This window comes from Arachis stenosperma, chromosome 4 (assembly GCF_014773155.1).
Source record: "Arachis stenosperma cultivar V10309 chromosome 4, arast.V10309.gnm1.PFL2, whole genome shotgun sequence".
Lineage (NCBI taxonomy): Eukaryota > Viridiplantae > Streptophyta > Magnoliopsida > Fabales > Fabaceae > Arachis > Arachis stenosperma.
Genome location: NC_080380.1, coordinates 141645132 through 141669744, shown reverse-complemented (window position 1 = coordinate 141669744; position 24613 = coordinate 141645132). Strand labels below are relative to the sequence as shown.

The following is a 24613-nucleotide window of genomic DNA, read 5'->3' as shown; positions in this document are numbered from 1 at the left end:
TGCAAACAGAGAGAGGGTTGTTGCCTTCGATTGTGGGTGTTACCGCCGCTGCTTTGTCGATGCTGTGGTTGGTGATGCTGCAACGGCTTTAGAAGGCGACTATCATTGGTGTTGTCCAAGCCGCTCACCTTGCTCGCATCAATGGCCTCGTCCACCATTGCTAAAATTGTTCTTATTCTGTAATCGACATCGTTCCATCGCTCACCTCTCCTTCCTTCTCTTTTTCTGTAATCGATGGAAGTTACGCCGTTGCCGACTTCCATCACTGATATCGTTGCTCTATTCAACCTCTCATCCTGCATCGCTACTTTGACCTTGTGTCTCTGCCACTTTTGTGCTGCGACAGCCTCTGCTCATGTGCCACTATAAGAAAAATGATGAGCACTGTTGGATTTATCGTCGGGTTTAGCGTCGTTGAGTAGTGGCTGATTTACCGGCGATAACGGTGTTGAATTTGTAAGGTTAAGTAGTTACCGACGGATTTAAGTTTCTGATAGAAAATTTGCCGATAATAATTGGAGGAAAACAAAAATAAATTGGCGCGTCCTTTAGGGTCAGATTTACCGTTGGAAAAAATGACAGTAAACCCACTTAGTGAAGTTGCATTTTGGTAACCCGCAATGGTTTACAGTCGGAGTTTTTTGGCGGTAACTGTACTGTAATTTTAAGCACGAACCCTCTTTTCCCTCATCTGAATTTCTCTCTCTCTCTCTCTCCCCTCTCTCTCTCTCTCTCTAACCCTCTATCCCTTCTCTCTTTCTCTTCCCCTGTTTCTCCTCCTTCCCTGTCACCGTCGGCCACCCTAAGCAGTCGTGGCTACCTTCTCTTTTTTCCCTTCTCTCTCTAATCTGCTCTAGCTTGACCCCTGTCTCTCATTCTCGTTCGCAGAACAGAACAACAACATATCCCCTGTTCCTTGTTCTGGCTAGCTTCCAACTACGGTGAGCATTCATTTGCCGCTTCTTGCACCGGCAACATCATAGTGCCATTGTAACTCCTTTCCTATTCTTCATTCTATTCTGTCTTGGCAACCCAGGTTACTACTCTATTTTTAATTTCTGTTTTAGTTAATTTTAGTTTCATTATTTTGATTTCTAGTTAGTTAGTTAGAATTAATTTTCTGTTAGTAGATTTTAGGTGGTTAGGATAGGTTAGATTAGGTTATTAGGTTCTAAATTATTGAAAAGTGTTTGGATTATTGAATTGAATTGCTAAATATTGTTGTTAGAGTTGTTTAAAATTGTCTGAATTATATTGATTCACTATGTTACGGCTGGTTTTGCTGAGATTTGATTGACGGATTATTTGGATTATGCTTGGTTGTTGCTGGTTTTGAATTATTTGTTGTTGGTGTTTATTGGTGATTTGAAATTGGGGCTGTTAATTGCTATTTGATATTGATTTTGCATGTTTGATGTTTGTGCATGCCAAGTGTTCGTCCATATGCTTTAGAGCTTTTAATGCAACTTTTGTTCTAATTCTTGAAAATCAATGCTCGTTTGCATGTTATGATTATTATTATGTATTGATAATGGAATCTGATTTATTTTTTATTGACCAAAACTTTTGATTTTTTTTAATGATTGAGACATTTATTTAATAGTACAAGATTAATTAAGTTGGTCCTTTTTAACCCAACTATATCAACTTTGTATGTTTAATTGGTTTTAGGTTATATTAGGAATGAATTTCAAATGTTGAAATTAATCTTGTGGTATTAGTTATAAGAATTACATTTATGTTTGAACATATTGTTGATTATTTAGTTCTAAACTTAGGGTACTAAACTTGTTTAGTTTCAATTTTAATTAGAACATGTTTTGGTTTTTATTCCTTATTTAGTTTTGAACTTAGGGTACATAACTTGTTTTGAACTTATGATTTTCTAAAATTCTGAACTTAGGATACTGAACTTGTGTAGTTTCAATTTTAATTATAACATTGGCGGATTTGAGTTCCTTATTTAGTTCTGAACTTAGGGTACGAACTTGTTTTGAACTTAGGGTACTAAACTTGTTTCAGTTCTAATTAAAACATATTTTGATTATGGTTGATTTGTTTTGAACTAGTTATTATAATTTATAAGGTTGATTTGTTGTTCTGAATTTCTAATTATTGTTGATTTGTGTTGATTATAGTTGATTTAGTTCTCTTTGTTTAATTTGTATGTACTTTGTAGACATGATGACATGTAGAGGTGTTGCGAATCAGCCTAGTGGTCATGGTCATGCTCGTGGTCGTGGTAGGGGGATGGTTTTTGTACTGGTACTCCTGAGAATTCTGAATCCTCTCACTTTACTCCGACTGCCCCGGTGACCTCATAGGTTTTGGGTGCATCAGACCAGCCGTTCATCATGGTCCCTAACCCCAACTATGTCCTTGTGTCTACGCGTAGGAACAGTTTAGCGACTAATTATTTGTTGCGACAAGTTAGCGACGACTGTTTTTTGTCGCTACTCTTATTTTGAATTTTACAATATTATGCGACAAATTAACGAGAAACTAGTTGTTCGCTAAAAAATAAAAGCTTTGGTGACAAATTAGCTAGGAAATTATCCATCGCAAAATGCATTTCAATTCTTCGTGATGGATTAGCTAGGAATGTTGTTCCTTACTAATTAGTCATTTCGCACAAAGTTTATTTAGCGACGAACTAGTGTGTGAATTGTTTCTCGCTAATTGTATATGAAACACTTGTGACGGAATAGTGACAATAATATCACTCGTTACTTTACTTTTATTTGATTGAACCCCTAAACGACTGATTTGCTAGAACATTGTCACTCGCTAATTAATTTGTGACAAATTAGCAAGGAAATTTTCTCTGCTCTTTTTTTTGCCACAAAAGTCAATCTGCGAGAAACAAACTTACTCATAAATCTCTCGCTAATCAGTCATTTTTCTCAAGTTCGGATATTTTGTGACCACTCATTAATTTTGTCGTTAGTGCGTCACTAATTCCTCGCAAGTTAGTGATGGATTAGTGACAAAACATATTTCTCGCAAAAATTCGTCGCTAATTTGTCAAATTCTTGTAGTGACGGCGATGTTGCTGCCTCCATCCGCTTAGCAGCCCAATGTCTCGGCGACGCTGCCTCCAGCAACGAACACTGCGGCCTCGGAATCCTCTCACATAAGTGACCCAGCTGATGTCCATCCGCCACCTCCCATCGTATGGTTGACGATTTAGCCTGATAGAGGAACAACATAAGTACTACTTTAAGTCTTCTATATGCTAAAAATGTCAGATTATTGATTCCAATTTTAGTAGATTTTGGGTTGTAGGTTTAAACTACTGAAGTGTTTGATATATCGTGATTAGTGATTCTTGATAGTTCATTCTAGTTTTAGTGGATTTAGGGTTGTAGGTTTGAATTGCTAAAAGTGTTTGATATATAATTTTCATTGATTGTTGACAATTGGTGCTGTTTAAGTTAATTGTTTATGGATAGAGTTTGTGGCACATTCTAGTTATAGATGAAACTCTGCTGAAATTTCTAAAATATTCTCTATATATTATGGTTATTTGCTTCTGAAATTTTAATTTATATTGCCATCATATTGGTTTGTTTGTGAATTGTTGATAGGTTTGCGCCAAACAACAACACATGTACTCAGGAGATGATCAACGTCATCAAGTTGATGTATGACCATCCATGGCCGAGTTACAAGAAGATTCCCTCTGAGACTAGAGAGCGATGGTTTCAGAAGTGGGCGGTAACAACTTAATATAGTCAAACCTTCTTAGCTAGTTTATATCTTCTATTTTGTTTATTAATACGATATATTTTGATTAACTAATTTTAAAGTTTCTTTTTGCAGCTGAAATTTATACGGCACAAGGAGCACGATCTTATCACTAGAAAGATATAAGACCATCGTATGGATATGCGGCTACAACAGATGCTGAAGGATGTACGTGAGAGGCACGACCATCTCATTTCCTGGCTCCGCCCGGAACTCAAGAAGGCTTCGTACGTTCACTGGGAGACCGATGAGGGGTTCAGGCAGCAGCGTCTCACAAATAGGGCTAACAGAGCATCAGCCAGGTCATCCAAGTATATTAGCGGCTCAGCATCCTTCATGAAGACTAAGGCAGGCTGGTATGTAGCTTCTCTAATTTTGTTATTGACTTAATTATATTCTTTGACATATCATTAGTAGGCATGCATCCTAAATTATTGTTTTAATTCAACATGTGAACTCGAAGTCGTTGGATCCTGATGCGACATTGGCGGAGACCTTCAAGTATACCCACACTTTGAAGGAGAACAAAGAGAGATTTGCTGATCAGCGCTCTGCGGATCATTATGTGAGTAAACATCTGAACATGTGATATAAAATTTTCAATTAACTGTACAACTATCGTCCTAATCATAATAACATGTGTTACACAGAAGACTTACACATAGAGACTGGAGGCCGCAACTTAGAAATCTCAGTAAAGTGGGGAGGATGCTAGTGGCTTTGCTGCTTTAGTCATCGATCCCGATACAGTTTGGCGCGAGAGCGCCTCAGCGGTGTACAAGAACTGTGTATACGGGCTGGAGTTGTTCTTCGCCAGTAGCCTCCACATCTCCACGTCCGCCTCTGTCACCAATCGAGTCGTCGATCACAAGGAAGGTACTAATTTGAGGCTGCAAGTGCAAGAGCTCACCTGGAGCCTTCACAAATAGGCTTGGGAGCTGAATGAGACTCGAGAGAGGTATCTGGGGATCCTCACATGCATGACGGACACGGATGAGATCAGGCTAGAGTGGAAGGAGCAACTGGAGCGGCTTCAACGAATGGAGTAGCAGATAGCGGTGTACCAGACTTAGATGCGCGCCAGTAGTAGTGGCACTGCTGATGGCAGCAGCACTGCTCTGCTGGTGGTGGCAGTGCTGCTGGCGGGACACAGACATCACCGCCTTCTTTGTCGAATCAGCAGGACCACGGGATTGACGACGATGACTATAAGAATCTTTAGGGATTAGAGCTTTGTTTTACTATTTTATTGTATTTGATTTATTTTATTTTTAATTTTATTTAAACATTTGATATTTAATAATATTACATAATTGGTTTCTATTATTTATAATTTGATCACTAATTGTGTAAAAAATAAATTTAAATAAAAAATTAGAATTAAAAAGAAAAATTTTTAAAAGATTACATCAAAATATTTTTAAAAAATATTGACATTACCCTTAGATTTACCGAAGGCATAATCCAACGGTAATAGTGCGGAAAACTATATGTTGTGACACCAACGTTATCGTTAAAAAAATCTGTCGGTAATCAAATAATTTTTCTGACATGTAGTCTGTCGCAGAATCTGATAGTAATTATCTTCGGATGAAAAATCCGACGATAATTGATTACTGACGAGGTATATACATTCGGATTACTTCCGATGGTAAATTCGTTAATAATTAACTTAGCATCGTATTTTATTCTTCTTTCGACGGTACTCAACGTTTTTTTGTAGTGTGCATCTTTCAGCATCTTTGCTGTGATTATTTTTCCGTTTCAACACAACAATTTTAGAGAGACCAGGAACAGAGACATGGAGAGAGAAAGAGATTGCAGAGATAGAGAAGAGAGAAAGTAGGAAGAGATATGGCACAGAGAGAATGAGATGGTGATAAGGTGAGGTAAGAATATAATTGTCCAAATGACAATTTTAAAATTAAAATGGACTATAGGGACAAATTCGAATAAAAAAAAAGTTAGGAACAAATTCAATTTTCGAGTTAAATTTTAAGGACTAAAATCGTAATTATATATTTTTGAGATAAATATATTTTTTTAATGATCATTAAAAAATCTTTACTAGTAATTATATATATAATTGTTAACAAAATTTTTTTACGATAAAGTATATGAATATTAATATTTAGTTGTTAATAAATATATTAATAGTAATTTTTATTATCATTAAAAAAAATAAATGACTATTAAAAATAATTTTTTAATAGATAAAATTAATGCAATGATGAAGATACATACTTCTATATTGAAATAATCTCTCACCGTGAGTCATAATTTTTTGCCAGCACTATATTGGATGTGTCATGTTTATACTAGAATTATTATTTAAAATAATAATATTAACAAAATAAAAAAAAGTAAAATTTTATTTTATTTAATATTTATTAATAATTAATAAATAAAATAATTTTAATTATTTTTAGTTAATTTTTTTATTAAAGAGAATAACAGCAAGTTCATCTCATTATTTCTCAATCATACCAAAACAAGTTTGCATGAGTTTAAATAATGGATTAATGGTTAGATATATAATTATTTATGTATTTTTATTCAATCGTTTAAACTTTTAGAATAGATAATTTTATAACATAAATCAAAACTTATATAATGGAAAAAAAAATCTAGAGTTAGATAATTAACTACTTGTCCATATCGAATAGCATTTGCCCATTATATATATTGCACTGAATTCTATACTATAATGACCTGTCTAAACTATTACTATTTTACACAATTCTTTTTAATTCCTAAAATTAACTTCATATAGTCTTATAAATACTATAATTAATTACTTTTCTCTTACATTTCAAAAAGGATCTTACTTACTATTTTGACATGAACTGAATATTAATCCTTCCTATGGTAACATCTCCTTTCCCAATCATAGGTACCAAAGTAACAACAATATGATCATCTTCTTCAGCTTCTAGATTCTCCAATACCTTAGATATCCCAACCATAAAGCGAGTATTTGATTTATGTCCATGATTTCCATGGGGCAAACTCACGAAAGTACCCACAAACTCTGCATGGTTTTCATCACTAAGCATGTCTTCATCATCATCAATATGAACATCAAATTTAACATTTTCATAGCTTTGTAATTCAGTCACTTCTATCACTAAAACCTCTTCCTCTTGTTCTTTCTCTTCCTTGCTCCTCAACTTCTTTGGTCTCTTTACAATAATGCTTACCTTAGAATCCAAAACAAAAGGAAATTTGGTAATTGGCTTTGAGGCCAAAATTGAAGACTTTTTTGTTTCCCTTTGCATCTTTGTTCTTCTTGGTTTAGGATTAACATTTAGCCAAGGAAGATCAACTTCTTCATAAACATAACCCAAAAGTTTAGTATCAAGACAATCTCTTACCTTAACTCGAACAAGATTAAGATTCTCATCATAGAAGAAAAATTTGGAATCTAACCAATTAGGATCATCCCTATAGTCTCTTCTACCACCTTCCAATTTTGTCCATAACTCCCACAATCTATCCACGTTGGAGTGATGAGCATAGAAAATAGGATCTCTCGCGGCCGTGTAGAAAGTTCCCATGTCTTCATGGTTGGGTGTATCGACCGCACCCAACCAATCATGGATAGTGTTATGAGGAGCAAGCTCAACCGAGCCAGGACCCGGTTGAGCTGGGTCTCCGAGACGATAAGGGCTTCCCATGAATAACTCTTTGGTGCTGGCTAAAACCATTTGCTTGTACATGAAGGCAAGGTTATAGGAAATTTGTTGATCTTGTGTTCTAATCTTGGGAGATAGAATATCATAGTTAAGATCAACCAAGTGGGGTGGCATGTGCTTGTAGTGTCTAAGTTTATGGTAAAGTGAAGAATTTGGAGTGGTGAAATATGATGGAATTTGCATACCTTGAATGGAATCCCAATTCCAATAAGGTAAAGCAAAACTTGGATCCCCAATTAGGGTTCCCAAGATTCTCTCAAAGAAATAAATGTAAAACCTATGGAAAGGGAAGAAAAGCCATGACCTATGCACATCAATCTTTTGATCTTGGAAGGGGTGTTTTTGAGGATATCCACCATTGCAATAAGCACAATGAACTTTAGCTTGTTGTATGAAATTACGTGGGTCATCATTAGGAAGTGATTTCATGATGGCAATACCTTTTTCTAACTTGGCTATGAACTCATCATCTACCAAATGTGCTGGCCTTCTAACCCTAATAATTGAACTATTATTTTTGTACTTGTTGTAAGTGGCATTGATTAAATAATCTTTGAAATCTATGAATTTAAAGGGAGTTGCCAAAGTTGGACAACAATAGGGTGATGTTATTGCATTGGGAGGTAAATCAACTGGGCCACACTTTGTAAAATCTGGTGAAATTGCTCTAGAAACATCATTGGAATAATTAGATGATGATGATGATGATGATGATGGATAATTAACATTTCCTTCAAATTCTAAGCTATTGATAAAGGTATTCCTCCAAGAAAATCTCCAAGGATAATGGGATTGGTGGCTTTGATTATTGAAGGAGGCTAAGTAATAAGAATAGTAGGGCTTAGTAATAATGGTGAAGATCAATGAGTTGTTATTAAGAAAGGTGATTAAGGGTATTAGGAAGATTATGAGAATAATTAGGTAGATGGCTAAATGGAGAAACCTTGAAGGATGGTTTATTACATTTGCCATGCTAGCTTTTCCCTAGTGGATGTTTATATCTCCATGCATGCTTGAAGAAATTGTATAAATAATAAGAGTAGGAAAAGGAATGTGTGGATTAAGTTATTCCAGAGCGTTGCTCCACCAATTAATGAACTCGTATAAGGTTGGTGTTGCCACTATAAGATTTTGTATATATTTTTTATTTGAATATAACCAGAATAATGAAATACAATAAACGTGTACTATATTTAAAAAAAAAAAGAAGAAAAATATCGGATAAATAAGTTTTTTTAAAATCAAATTCTAAGTATGTCTCTAAACAGTTATTATTTTTTAAATAATAGAAATATGGAAACTTTATGAAACAAACATAAAATATTTTATAATAAATATATAAACTTTTGAAATAAAAAATAAAAAAATTTTGAAAAAAAATAATATATATATATATAACTAACCAATTATGTATAAATAACATAATTAAAGAAGAAGACGATAAAAGTATTAAGAGAGAAAAATGTAATGGCAATAAAAATATGAGTGGAAGAAGAAGCAGCAGCCAAAAAAAAAAGCAACATATATAAGAAGATGAATAAGAAGGTGAAAACAGAAGAAAAAGAATGGTTATCAGAAATTGACTTAATATAAATGAGAAAAAAGAATTTTGATACATTAAATAAAAAATCGGCTTAATATAAATGAGGTTTCTTCCTCTTTACAATAATAGTCATTTAAAAAAAAATCTTGTCGATATATTATTTGTTATTGTCACTTTATTAACGGGAGTGGATCCTCTCAAGTGAAAAAAAATTGGATAGTGTCAATTGTGATCTCTTATTTTTCAATGTTTTTTTTTTATATTTAATTTTAGTCTCATTTATAAAATTAACGATAAAAGATCACATTGCATTTTTTCAAGTGTTAAAAAAATTGGAGAGAATCTATTTCTCTTTATTAACTAATGTGTAGTGTGTAACTAAATAAATACTACACCACTGTCTAAAGCCTAAAGGAAAAATATACTTTCTGAACAATTTTAAAAATACTTTTAATATTTAACTTATTTTCATTTTGTCTCTAATAATTTAAATATGTTTTCAATTATATACGCTTAGGAGCTCACGTAATTAAAAAAATTATATAATAATTTAAAATTGACGTACAAATGATACGTTCATAATTTTAAGATGATGTGTCAGTAACATATCAATATATATATAAAATTATGATAAATATTACATATTTTTTACATATTATATAAAATGTCTCACCTATCTTAAAACTTTTTTTTATAATTTATTAATAAGAGGGCACAATATTGTTTAATTTTAAATAAAAATGAATGTTACTTTTTCTTTTATCTTACAATGTTACTCTGTTAAATGAGAATATTTTTTAATATGATTGGTTTGGATTTATAATGGGAGTTGCTTAGATAAAAATATTTAAAATATTTTTTTTAAAATATTTTTTAGTAATTAAAATTTAATATATATAATCGATTAAATCATGTTATTTTTGTTAAAATTAGGCTAGATAAATTAATTTAATCAAAAAAATAGTGAATCAAATCTTGAACTGATCTAAATTAATATTATTTTTTATAAAAAATGACTACAATACCTTTATTATAGAGAATGATTAAAATACTCTTATTATATATATATATATATATATATATATATATATATTAATTTTAAAAATTCTAAATCCTAACCTTATGATAGAAAAATAAAAGACTAAAATTTAGAATTCTCAAAATTAATATATATAATAGAAGTATTTTAGTCATTTTTAGATATTGTAGTTATTTTCTATAAAAGAATAATATTAATTTAAATCAGTTCAAGATTTGATTAATTATTTTTTGATCCAATTAATTTATCTAACCTAATTTTGACAAAAATAATACAATTTAATTGATTATATGTATTAAATTTTAATTATTAAAAAATATTTTTATAAAAAAATATTTTTAACAAGTAGTTCCCATTTATAATTTGACGAACGTTGTTTTCCGTCTCAACGGCCGTACAAATAAACGAGTTCCACGCAAGGTTGAAGTACTTCTCCAATTAAATTTTCTTCTTGATTTGTCTCTGTTCACACATTGATACTCAAGAAGCAATATAAATTCTATAGAAAGTTGAAGGAGGAGGGAGGGAGGCATTAGAATTATAAATGCACGTAGGTGAGGAGGCAGGTGGGGGGTTATTAATCACAGTTTAGTCATAAATGCATGCAGGTGAACGATAATACTAACATGCTATCTATATGCCATATGTTCCCACAATTTGTACTTCTAGTCCACGTAAATTAGAGGATTAGATTAGATTTTTATTAAAATTTAATATTATAGTACTTTTCTAAATATTATAAAGCTAACAAAACTAACATCAAATTGGTCAAGTCGTAGTCATGAGTAACAAAAACAAAACATAACACATTATAAAGATTAATAGAGAATAAATGCTTTAAAATACTTTCTGAATTTTAAATTGTTATTCAATTTAGTCTTTAATTTTAAAAAATAATTAATTAAATTTTTAAAATTCTAAAAAAAGTATATTTTTATTAGTCTCTTGTAAAAGTTCCGTCTAAATGTTGATTATGTAAAATAGTGTGAACTGTTATGTAGAATTCTAGATGTATGCTAATGTATACCAAATTTAAATTTGATTCAAATTAGTATCTGAAATTGCTTAATAATATTCAAATGAGTCCATTTTTAATTATAAAGTCCTAATTCCAAAATTATTGTCTTCTCTTTTTCGACCTCGGTATTGTCTTCTTCTCTTCTTCGACTTCTTCGCTCTCTTCCAGTTCATCTTGTTTTCTCGTCTGCGTGAATGATGATAGGTGATGGGGAGAGAAGCTAAAGTAGCTCAAGTAAAAACAACTCTGCAAGGAGACCTTATGGCAGCAAAGGAGTGCGCAATAGGAGAGGTAAGAACATTGTTTTCTGCAATTGCAGGCTTCGGACGGTGATGAAGTACTCAACGACGACAGAGAATCTTGTAGACCATTTTATGGTTGCCCAAACTATGAAGTAAGGTTATAACTCTGAAGAAAATGTTAAGATGGTTTCACTTTGAGTTTGGATCACCAGCGTTTTTTAATTTACAATATGAAATTCATTTTAATTTTTTCTACTGGACTGATGGATGTGAAGAACCAGTTTGTGTAATACCTATTCTACAAAAAATTTTGCATGAGTTCAATTGGAGGATGACAAGTTTGGAGAGTGATGTTAAGACCTTGAAAATAATGACAATGGTGCTGCTGGTGGCTTTTGTAGTTACTTTTGGTGTGTGTTTAGGTTTTAGCTTGTTGGGGTTTATAGTCAATAAATGATGATTATGTTATGAAATTTTAAATTTTTTAAGTGGTATGTAATGTTTTGATGAAGATGCAATGAAATGAAATACTAATTTTGCATGAGTTCAACTCTTAATGCTGCACTTATTCTGCTAAAATTGTGATCAATTAAACAAAAAAGAGATAAATCAAAACATTCAACGAAGCTAAATATGAATTGAATTTAACATAACATTTTCCGGAGCATGAAACAAGTATTGTTTGTATTAAAGCACATTGTGCATAACATAATATCACAACAACCCAAAACATCATAGACCATAACAACATCAAAGGCCATGCATACATGTTTCAATAGTTGAATTACAAAAAACATGACATTGTTTAACCATAGCATTCAACTACAACGACATGAACTCAAAAGGCGACTTCACATTGTACTAGCTAGACATTTTTTCTCATTGGGTTGAATCCTGGAGTTGGAACAAACTTCAAGAAAAAAGCCAGTTTTCTAGAGATTGCTGCACTAGTTCCCTGAATAGTCTCTCTTGAAATCTCAGTTGGATGTGGAGTAGCCGCAGTAGTAGCAGTAGTGGATACAGTTGTCCTCTTGATAAGGAGTTTGTTGCGCCTCTCACTTTTAGTCCTCGAAAACCCTTTCTTAGCATTCTTTGTAGTATTTACACCATGTGATAGCAATAACAACAATAACATTTGTAATGCTAATAATAATAATGATGAAGGACTTATGACAATAAAAAGTATAATTATATGGATGACGACACTGTCCAGAATCATAACATGAAACCAAAAATATATCCTCTCAAGGAACAAGAAAATGGATTTGTTTCTAACGATTAATCTGTTTCACAAGTCAATCCAAATTGATTAACTCAAACTCTAATTTTGATTAATGTTTTTATTATTATTATTATTACCTGAGTTGCAGGTTCTTGTTCAGCTTCTTGACCCCCTTCAGCGGTAACTTATGTTTGAATTTTAGTTTGTCCTCCTTGAGCACCAGCCTCATCTTCTGCACCAACAACCTAACCTTCCTTACCTTTAACACTAGCGTCATCCTCATTTGTAGCATCTTCAACAACTTTTGCAGCAACTGCTAGCTCATCAACCTTTTGTTTTTTTGCTATTTTACAACCCCTTGTTGTGTGACCAACATCTCCACATGTACAACAAGTGAATTTGCCATATTTTTTTTTAATTTTGTTGTAGTGCGTTCTTGGCTCCCCCGAACAGGTGCCTCATGTGCATTTTTTTTCTTGCATAATGTGATGGCCTTTCACGGGGCTTGCTCCTTACAGGTAGTAAAAAATGGAGGTATTGTGAGGTCTCTCACAACTCTTGGTCTCTTACTGGGTTGATATGGTACTCATAAGGCTTGTTGTATGATTCCATTGTTAGCCATGCATAGACATAATTCTCGGACCTACAATTCATGACTGAAATTGCAGCTATTTCAGGACGACAAGGTAACTCTAGCAAACAATTAAATTGAGTAATTAAGTGTTTAGGATAGATATGCTACCGTGCAATTACACACAAAAAACAAAATATTATTTACCCGATAACTGCCAAGACCTGCAGCTACATGTTTGGTTTCCCAAATCAACCACCACATTATGTGGTTCATCATGCACTTCAAACATGACCTCAGCCGCATCTCCAGACCATATTAGTATATGATACCTACTGTGATATCACTCCTTCGCAAGTTTACTTTGTTGAATCAGAAGTAAGTGTCTCGCATGGCTAAAGAGTTTCAGTTTTTTCCTTGCCATACTAGTCATGGCATACCTCCTAACCTCCTCCAGTAAAGTCCAGATGGGATTGCATCTGTATGGTTTAATGGCAGCATTAAATACCTCAGACATGTTGTTACACATATTGTCAACCTTTGGAAAGTTCTTGTAGTGAGCCCTGGTGCATGCCTACTTAGGAAACTTGTCTAAATACCCTCACGTCTTCTCATTCACCCTATTTATTAACTGGATATGCCCGTTGAATTTCTGGACAGTCATTGCTCTAACACATTTCCAAAGAAAGCTATTCAAGTGTGAGTCCTTCCATTGTTTCTGGAAGTTTTGCTATAGGTGCCACGCACAGAAGCGGCGATGTGCACCTGGCATAACCTGACGCGATACTGGGATCAAACCCTACAAGGTAACAAAATAATCATTCAATATATGTTACATTCACCAATAACATCCTTAGCTCCTTCAACAAGACAGGATGCTATTTTCAAAATCAAACACTTGAGCAAATAAAGACTTCTTGACTTTTACCAGTTATATAATAATAAATTGAAAAACAGGAGCTAATTTGAAGTGTGTGCACTTAAGGATTCCTAAATTCTGCAATTGAAACAACAATAGTTCAATATTTCGTAATTAAACATTTTTAAGAAATGTAGCAGTTCAATGACATTCTCATCAGAAAATATATCAGGTTAAGAACAACTCATGTTCATTTAATCCAATTGTAGCATAAATATTGCTACAAACTACAAAGGACAGATAACAGATGGAGTTCTTGGATCAGTATTACCAATCCAGCAAGTTTCTAATCAAGTTTCTATGCTATATAAATCCAACAAGGCTAGTCACAAAAAAAAGAATTCTAGCAAGGTTAGTCTATAAGAACTAGTCTAAGTTAACAAAGGACACCAAAAACTTAATATATCAAATGAAGTACTCCAGAACTTAATATATCAAGTGATAGTAACTATGAGTTCACCCCAAACATAGCAGACATTATGAAAAACAACCTCTTTTGGCCTTTAAATAAGCAAATTGTCAATGATATTAATTTTGTAAGGGTGTGTTTTGAACAAAAATATTTTTATTAATACAAAATAGTCCTTCGAATTGTGTTTATTAATTTAAAATGATCCTTAAAATCATATATCGTACTTCTAATTGAACCATATAGGTTATCTTCTACATGTCAAAGATGAAGCACCAACCATGCTTTGTCTGGTTTCCAATATCTTCATGCAAGAGCTCCAAGAAGCACTTCCAGTTGTCTTTGTTTTCAACATGAACAATAGCCCATGCAATTGGGTATACATGATTATTCGCGTCCTAACTTATGGCGCACAACAACCAACCTCCATAATAGGTCTTCAAAAAAGCCCCATCTAGTCCTACCCAGGGTCTACAGCCACCCATAAAACCTGTCTTGTATCCATCCAAACAGACATAAAACCTTTTAAATACACCGTCTCCGTTAGGCATCGGACTAACACCTAACTTGATAGTTGAACGCGGATTAGATCTCAATAGCTCCTCTGCATAATCTCTGAGTTTATCATATTCTGCGGCTTCATCACCACTCACTATCTTTCTTGCATCACCCAAAATTCTTGTAATTGTAGTCCTAGACAATTTTATTCCAGTTTTTGCCTTAAAGTAATTAAAAACCTCACAGTGTCTAAATGTAGGGAGCTTCCTAACCTTCTTAACAAGTATATCAGTTATCTAAGACATAGTTGCACATCTATTCTTGAAAGTTCTCTCACATGTATGATCATCTTTAAAAGTCTTAATCTACCAACATCCATTCTTTTTGTTATAAAAACAAAACACTATCCAGGGACAATCTTCATTCTTGCATACCATCCTACATCTAGTAGTGTCATTTTTCTTGTACCTAACACCCCTACCCTCTTGCAACGTATAATTTCTAATCTCTTTCTTAAAAGTATCCCTAGTTGTAAATTTCATACCTAACTCTAACCTCATATGTCCAAACTTGACAGCATCATTGAAGATGAAATTCACAACTGGGTCTGCATCGTCTTCAGAGTCTGGTAGAGTCTTTAGTTCATCAAATTTCTAACTATCATCAGAAAAAGATACTGCTATACAGATTTATGCATTACACCACCGGCAAAAAAAAGAATAAAATCAGTAATTATACTTAAATGGCATTAATTATAGTAAAACATATAATTTACATACATTGCTAGTTTTCTTCTTCCTCATCATCATCTACTTCCTTCTTATAAGTAGATGCATCCATTGAAGGGGGATGGAGAACATCTTCATCACCAATAGCCTTTTTCTTGCCTTTATCATTGTCATTATCAGCCTTCTTTTTCCTCTTATCGCTGAAAAGACCAACATCATCGTTGTCACTGCTTGATTCTACACACTCAAGTGGTATGTATGGCTTGTATAAACTGTCCTTTGCAGACTCATAAGAATCAGATGAGCTATCAACATTCAAGTGAACTGACTCCTTGTTTACTTATTTTCTCCAGCCTTGTGATCTTTTGATATACCTTCTAGGTATTTTTATAAATGTATTGAATTTAAAGTTAATAGGCTTGGCTTGTTTCTTTGATGCACTAGGTTTTTTGGTTTGCGTTATTGGTTGAGGGGTTGGGTTGAGAGAAGACTTTGTGATATATGAGTTTGGAAGTAATGAAATTTGGTTGGGATAGAGATTTAGAAAACTTGGCCTGTGAGCAAGATTTGGGGGCATTTATCTTGAGAGCAGTGGATTTTGGTGAAGTGGGCTTGGAGGTAGTGGACTGGGGGCAGTGGGCAGGAGGCAGTGGGTTTCAGTTCAATTGGGATAAAAGTAATTGGCTCTTCAAGTTGACTTAATATTGTGTTGTTTTTCTTCATAGCTTCAACACCTTCTACTTTAACTTCTTCCATGCCTTTCATTCCAACCTTCTGGCCTATAGCATGATCATCATCATCTTCAGTCTCACACAATTCCATTACATCAATTATATCAGGAACCAAAGGTCCGTGCTCAAAATAGATGTGGATGACGTTGTTATTCTCATGACAGTGCCTGATCATATTAACAAGGTCCTAATCCACTTGTAATCTCCTAAGACCAAATTTCAACCCATCTTTAGGATCCAAAAACCAACATGCTTCAGTCTTGTCATACCCCAATTTTTTATAATAACTTGCTATCGCAAACACGTCAAGATAGTCTTTATCGACTCCAACCGATTCATCATACAAGTCAGACGTGTAGATAACACTTCTATAAGGATCTGTCTCAAACTTTCTACCATGGTGAAAAATAAATTTTAATCGATCAGGCATATGAAGTTTATAGCACAATGCAAAACCAAAGAGCATTAGTCATTTTGTAGCAAAACAACCATGTTGCATAGAACAAGAAATCAACACTATATTTGTAATAAGAATACATATATTTACTTCCTAATGAATATAACTTAAACCAAATTATGATCATAGTGTTTACAAGGTTCATATCAGAAACCCTAAATCCTAACATTTGCGCCACTAACAACCACGGCATTCTAAATCACTTATTTACATATACAACGACTCATTCACACATAAGTATCAAGAACTCTCAATGGAATACAAAAAATAGAAGAGAAGGATCAACATGAACCATTACCTCTCATCGTCGGTAGTATGCGAAGGAGATGCTTCATCGATAAGCCCTTTACTGATCGGAGAGAATAGATTTCAAGGATAATCGCCGGCAAAAAAATATGAGTGAAAAGTACGGAGAAACGAACGGACAGAGAAGAAGAGAATGTTTTTTTGAGGTTTTGGTGGGAAAATTCGAAAATGGGGGGTGAGGGGACCAGTGAGAATTGTTTATTCAAAAGGGGAGAAGATGTTGAACGACGTCGTTTCACACACTTAGGGCATCTCTCTCCTTCAGTGACGTCGTTTGAAATTCTCATACAGCAGTTCACGCTCCACATCATCACGTTTATACAGCATTTTTATGAGAGATTAATAGAGCTGCATTTTTTCGAATTTTAAAAATTTAATTGATCATTTTTAAAAGTTAAGAACTAAATTGAATAACGATTTAAAATTTAGGGATCATTTTAGACATTTACTCTATTTATAGATATCAAGAGAGGCAACATAATTTTTCGTACTAAATTTATCAAATTGATACACTATCTATCAATGCACACAGTAAGACAGTTAGTTTCGCCAATTACAGCTTGGTCTTATGCACAACTTTTACCCATTATCTAGATACATGAGTTTTTTTAATTAAACCAAAAAATAAAAACTACTGTTATTTTAAAACAGAAAAACTAATTATTAACCAATGAGTAATAGCTCCAATAATATAGTCTCTTTATACTCAATTAAGAGGTTGTGGGTTCGAGTTTTTTCTATTTTTGGTAAAAAAAAAATTAATTATTATGATTTTCACCTAACCGAACGTAGAAGGTTAAATTTTTTGTTTAGATATAGAAAAGCTTTAAAAATTGTAAATTAGTTGTTGCACCCATGGAAGTACTTATAAACCAGCAAAAAACTACTCCTTTCGTTTCAAAATGAATGAGGTTTTCACTTTTTGATTTATTAAAAAATCAATGTATCTAAAAAAATAGAATTGTCTAGATACATTATTCAATGAACCTACGAAGAGAAAACGTTTATTTTGAGGAAAAAATTATAATCATTAGTTACCTAATTATTTTGGTCTCTGACATGTAAGTCAAATCTTACTATAATTTCTAACATTTCAAATGTTGTAAAAAAATTTAAATAGATTCAGGACCAATTTGGAGAAGTTCATAAGTAACTTTTGTTTTTTACTTTTAATTTAGTAAAAAATTATAATATTAATATTTGGTGTAATTTTTAAAATCAAATTATAATTTTTTAAAAAGTTATTTAAGTATTTATACAGAAATTAAAAAAAATAATTTTTTTATAATAAATTTTTTTTATTATTTTTCTTTTAAAATAAATATTTTTAAGATTAAAAAACTAAACACAAAATAGTTTATTTATAAACTATTTTTAATATAAATATTTATTGTTTAAGCTCTTTTTCAAAAAAAAAAACTTAATTAAACTATTTATCGAAATTGGACTTTAATGTTATCCTACAGTTAAAATCAACACGAACAATTAGCATATTTAAAAGCCAATATAACATTCAATTTCGGGTAAAACACTTAAATAAACCATTGAGCCACCAATATTACTTAATAGTCCCAAAATAAAAACTTTACCTAGATGTCCCAATACATATATCTATGTAAATCGAATTGATTTAATTCGAATTACACATTCTGGTACTAAATCGAATCAATTTGATTTGAATTAGTAGGATTATTGGTAAATCGAACTTATTTAATTTGAATTATCAATTATTGATATTCGAAATATAGCTCATGAGTAGTAAATCGAATCAACTATAAATCGAATCTAGTTGCTTCGATTTACTATTGAACAACCCATATATAATAAATCGAATTAGCTTAATTTGATTTAGTACTGATACAAATTCTTGACATTTACTACTTTAAAGTTAATATATCAATAAGGAAATATCCCCATTTTGATTCAAATAAAATATAAAAAAAAATCAAAACGAATATAAATAGAAATCTAATTTTTGTGTTTTAGTTCAAATTCCAGAAAATCTATATTTTTATAAACTTATAAATTTAAAACAGAACAATAAATAATTTCTAAAAATTCACTAAAAAATTAAAAATCATTATTTGACTCATTAGCATCTAAAGAATTATTATCGAGACTTTTGATGTTGAAAAAGTTAATATAAAATATAGCTCTCTAAGGTGGCATAGGGGTTAAAACTTAAATTTTTTTTTAGAATTAAAAATAACAAATAGTTATACAATATAAAAAGACTAACTACATTTATACAATATGTAATTTAAAACTTTAAATATATTATTTCTCAAAATTTAAAGTTTCTCAAAGTTAATTGAAAGTTTCAAATTACATATTGTATAAATATAGTTAGTCTTTTTATACTGTATAACTATCTGTTATTTTTTATTCTAAAAAAATTCAAGTTTTAACCCCTATTTTACTTTAGAGGGCTATACTTTATATTAACTTTTTCAACATCAAAAGTCCCGGTAATAATTCTTTAGATGCTAATGAGTCAAAAAATGATTTTTACTGAATTTTTAGAAATCGTTTATTGTTCCGTTTTAAATTTATAAGTTTATAAAAATATAGATTTTCTGGAATTTGAACTAAAACACAAATTGGATTTCTATTCTTATTTATTTTGATTTTTTTAATATTTTATTTGAATCCAAATGGGAGTATTTTTTTATTGACATTTATGTTTTAAAGTTAATAAATTAACTTAAAAGTAGTAAATGTCAATAATCTGTATCAGTATTAAATCGAATTAAGTTAATTCGATTTACTATATATGAGTTGTTCAATAGTAGATTCGATTCACTACTCATTGGCTATATTTCGAATATCAATCTTTGATAATTCGAATTAAATAACTTCGATTTATCAATAACCCTACTAATTCGAATCAAATTGATTCGATTTAGTACCAAAATGTGTAATTCAAATTAAATCAATTCGATTTACATAAATATATGCATGCATTGAGATATTTATGTAACGTTTTTTATTGAGACTATTAAGTAATATTAGTGGCTCCTTAATTTATTTAGGTATTTTACCCTTCAATTTTAGTACATAAATAAAATCGATCTGCCAATGATCACTAATATAAAAGTTTTTTCATTAATTATTCGAGTCAAATTTAACACAACATTGAATCCGTTAAAAAACTTTTTGACATTAAAATAAGACATTTATAACGTTAGGAACAAAGTAAGATTTGCCCTCAAGTTGAGGAAATCATTTTACTAATCTCCCAAGTCATATTCAATTCAATCAAAGTACTTTGATCATCTCGCCACTTAATCTCTGGCTAAACATCCACCATTTTGTACTAGTTTGACAGCCATGTAAGGAATAATAGATCACCGTTATAAAATTAGAAATTGAATAGTTTGACAGCCACCATTTTGTACTATTCCTTGCATAATCATTTCCATCCAAGAGACGCATGCATGTTGAGTATGATAATATTAACTAACATCACTATTGTGGCTTTGAAGGAGTTGGTGATGATGGTGGCTTCAAATCTGGGTACTGCAAAGAAGAAAGATACGAATGATCAGGGTGGCTCCCACCTTATAAGAATAATAGGATTGAACATATTCCCATGTTTTTAAAATCATTGTATTTAACACTTTAATCATATTTAATCAAAGTTATATAGAAGAATATGATCGTCTTTAAAATGATAATATACACGAGAGAACACAAATAGTTAGATGTAGTTCATTCTTAAATTTATAAAATAACAACATTCACATACTAATAGTTATTTAACATGATTGATATACCAATATGATTAATCATGATTAGAGATATAATACACAATCAGTGACCACTCAACAAGTAAATACTAAATTATTCAAGCTTTCAGGTTGTTGTGAACTACAGAAAATAAATGAATAACATGCTAATGAGCAAGGTCTTCGTTTCTATAATTAATATCCTATCATACATATAATGCGATTTCGAGCCATCCAGCTGTGCTCAAGAGTGTTCATAGGAGCTAATGTTAATATTTTCTAAGTTTAGGGTTTAGTATTTATGGCCGACCAGACTTGGCCGCCTGTCCTGCTGTCCAAGAAGGTGCAAGTGCCACTCTGGTCATCCAGGAAGACTCATGGCCAAGTCTGGCCTACTTTCCTACAATTGCATGGTGTTCTTTCTGCCATTTGAATCAACTAACAAACATTGATTGGAATTGGAATTGTCAATTGTTCATTCCCTCAACCGAAAATGCAGTCATTCAATAAGGTTATTCGAAGGGAAGCAACTAGAAGATTCATATAGAAAGAAAACTAAAAAAAAAAAAGAGGTAATTCTTAGTCCTGCATTAGCATATATGAAGTGCTGCTTATGGTTATTTCAGCCTTGAAAGATTCTAGGTTCAATAAAATCCAAGAAATGTATTCATCATCCTTTAACTGAAATAATATAGGTTTCTACCAATGAAGGGTTGGTTGGAGTATTAGTTGCTCATTCCCCTTAACCAAGTAACCTGGACTTAAAAGAACCATTGTCGGAAGGATTAAAACACCCCATAGGTCCGATGAACCGACGGGCTTCACCCTAAAATCCATCTTATGATCCTTCCACATCAATCTTCCTGATTCTCTTTCCAATCTCTACAGGTAGTCATTGTATGTCATCTACTACAACAGCATTAATAACATCACTTGGGTAAGAATTGAGCTGTGCCTAGGGTTATTTACAAATCCAATCTTGAAAAATGTTAATACAAATCCCTAGGATTAGTTATACTTCAGTAAACCAATTCAATGTCAATCTTCAAAACCAAGATAACATTAAGGCCTACAATGCTATTGCTAATTTACAAATCTGCTAAACAATTAAAATATGTTACAAAAATTGCAGAACTCAGCAATCAACATTCATTTTAGCACATGAGAGAGAGAGGGCATACATTGGGATAGGGAGAGGAAGAAACTACTGAACTGATTTTCCCTTCTGGAACAGACTCTTCAGACCTTTTCACATGACCATTCTCTTTTTCTTGATTTCCATCTGCAGGAATATCAGGGGTTGAGGCGCTCTCATAATTACTATCATTTTGCTGAATGGCTCCATTTCCATTTGCACCGACTTCTTGTGAAGCTTTTTTCTTCTTCCTTCGTTTAATGTGCACCGATGGCGGCAAAAGGCTATCCTGTATAGCCTGAAGCACAAAGATAAAGTAAATCCAGATTTTCCAAAACCAAATACAATCATTTCTCAGTTCACTCAAGTTGAAGCACAGTATTGAATTTACTAAAATTTGATTTTGGAATGTAATATTTAGATTGTTCTATGTATTGTAATATGTAAGAATGTCAAGTTACATCAAATTTGAATAGTTTTCTAACCAAAGAAAAATATCCGCAGGATGTACTGTGCATTCGGCTAAATAAAACAACATGCAAAAGAGAAGAGAAAGGTCATACCATCCACCCTTGCTGTCCTCTAACTCCACCTCTGATCGCATAGACCTCTTTGAAGCCATTCTTGAATAGCAACTCAGCAGCTTTCAATGAATTACCGTCAAAACTACCTTCCACTCAAAAAAGAGAGAAATGAGAAAAGTTTGCTAACATGTATTATATAATGTAGGGTAAAAGAAATGAAAATTCTTTAGTCAACAAAGTGACTTATATAATCTTAGTTAAGAATCTTTCGGTAAACAGATTTTTATTTATTTTTATTCTTTTCCAATCCTTGATTTGAAATGTAAAATGTGAAGGAGAAGACAATATAACAGAAATGGCAAACCAAATCTATGATTAAAACAGATCATCAGCTTATTGCTGCACTTGAATTTTGCAGCACTTTCCAAGCAAGATAACCAGAGTTTGAATCAATCAACTATGCATTCATTCACAATAATATATTGAAAGATGAAAAAGAGAAATTTGAGAAATCAAGTTAAAGGATACAAGCTATTATTAACTGCAAACTCCACACAGCTACATTGATGTTATAATGTTCAGTCATAAATTATGTTTAGAAAATTGGATTTTATCATGCAAAATCAACAAAAAGGTTGTGTGACATTAAATAAAATCATTCTGAGACTTGAGAGAACAATGATTAGATAACTGGAGTTTTATTCTCCAAATTATATCCAAATTCGCCAAAACACACAATAGAAGCCACAGAGGGGTGTATGTGTATCTTATACAAAATATAAAATGAAAATCTGCACCAAAATTTATTATATCCCTAAATGACGAAGAAAAGAAAAATGAAAACAAAATGTTAATTTATTATTTAAACATCTTCGGTAGCTAAACATATTAAGCATATCTTATATCTACTCACTAGTGTCATCCATTCCTGTAAATGCCAAATGAATAACAAAAAATCTTAATATCTTGATCACACAGATTGTACGTGATACAGAATTCAATTTGAATTACTTTTCTATGAACCCTGTTACCTGTCCAAAACACAGAGAACAGTGTTTGGAGGTTCCTTGAATCTCCCCAATACCTTCTTCACAAACCCATCTTCGTTTCCCTCTGTGAACTCAACCTTCACCGCTTCCTTATTCAACAGTTTCAAGTTGGGAGACCCCAAAAACTTCACATTCTTTCTGTCCCTGATATCCAAGAGCTGCGAATCAGGGTCATCCCTGAGTTTCCTGAAAGCATCAATGGCTGACACAAACTTGTACTTCCTGAAATACTCTTGTGCAATTGGTATAACAACAAGCCAAATGAAGGTAACCCCAGCAACAAAAAATGGGTATCTGTTGAAGAAATTATCAATGGAGACCAGAATTTCTTCCAAGTTGATTTTGCCTGCATCTGACTCAACTAAAGGGGATGATGCTGCAGCTTCATCAGCAAGGGATGGAAGAGAAGCAAAGAGGTCAATCACAGTTAATGAAAAGCAAGATTTTGATAAGAGATTTTGGGGAAAGAGAAGGTTTTGAAGTGAGCTAGGAGAATGGGTTTGGAGTGTGGAAAATGATATATTCTTGCAGGGTTGAGGAGAAGATGTAGAGGATTGGGGTGAAGAGTGTGGTGTGTGATGGTTTGAGAGTAAAGAGGAGGATTTGAAGATGGGGAATTTCTGGGTTTTAGGGTGGTTTTTGTTGAAGAGTGGATAAGAGGAGAGGAATAGAGATGGTGAATCCATGACAAGGGAGAGAAATTACATACACAAGGATAGAGATAGGGCTTACTTTATGTGTATCTTATCTATGTTATGTACATAAAATATATGTCCTGTACTTGAACACATTATTTTATTCTATTCAAAACTCCTTTCTATATCCGGAATTCCAGAGGGGATTTTATAATTTAATTTAAAATAAAAAATACAAAAAAAAATCTAGACAAAACATAATTATTACGATTTTGATGTTTATTATCTGTGTAAGAGTATAAAAGTATTACTTTTCTTTTAAGTAATGAAAATAGTTGTTAATTCTTAATTGTTAGGACAAAAATCAGCCAATTTTACTGTTTGGTGAAAGAAAAACCCCCCAAAATAGAATTCTAG

General features: G+C 32.3%; 2 protein-coding genes across 2 annotated transcripts; both read right to left on the bottom strand.

The window, feature by feature from the left end:
* Positions 1–6404: 6404 nt before the first annotated feature.
* On the bottom strand, positions 6405–8424 carry LOC130973795 (polyphenol oxidase I, chloroplastic-like). Its single transcript, XM_057898458.1, has one exon. The coding sequence runs from the start codon at positions 8412–8414 to the stop codon at positions 6579–6581; it is 1836 nt and encodes a 611-aa protein (XP_057754441.1). The 5' UTR covers positions 8415–8424; the 3' UTR covers positions 6405–6578.
* An 11841-nt stretch (positions 8425–20265) lies between these two features.
* LOC130973608 (rhodanese-like domain-containing protein 4A, chloroplastic) lies at positions 20266–24285 on the bottom strand. Its single transcript, XM_057898226.1, has 4 exons — positions 23544–24285; positions 22552–22654; positions 22035–22286; positions 20266–20644 (listed from the first exon to the last, which is right to left on the bottom strand). Exons 1-4 carry the CDS (start codon positions 24245–24247, stop codon positions 20594–20596), a joined length of 1110 nt encoding a protein of 369 aa, XP_057754209.1. The 5' UTR covers positions 24248–24285; the 3' UTR covers positions 20266–20593.
* Between the last annotated feature and the right edge of the window lie 328 nt (positions 24286–24613).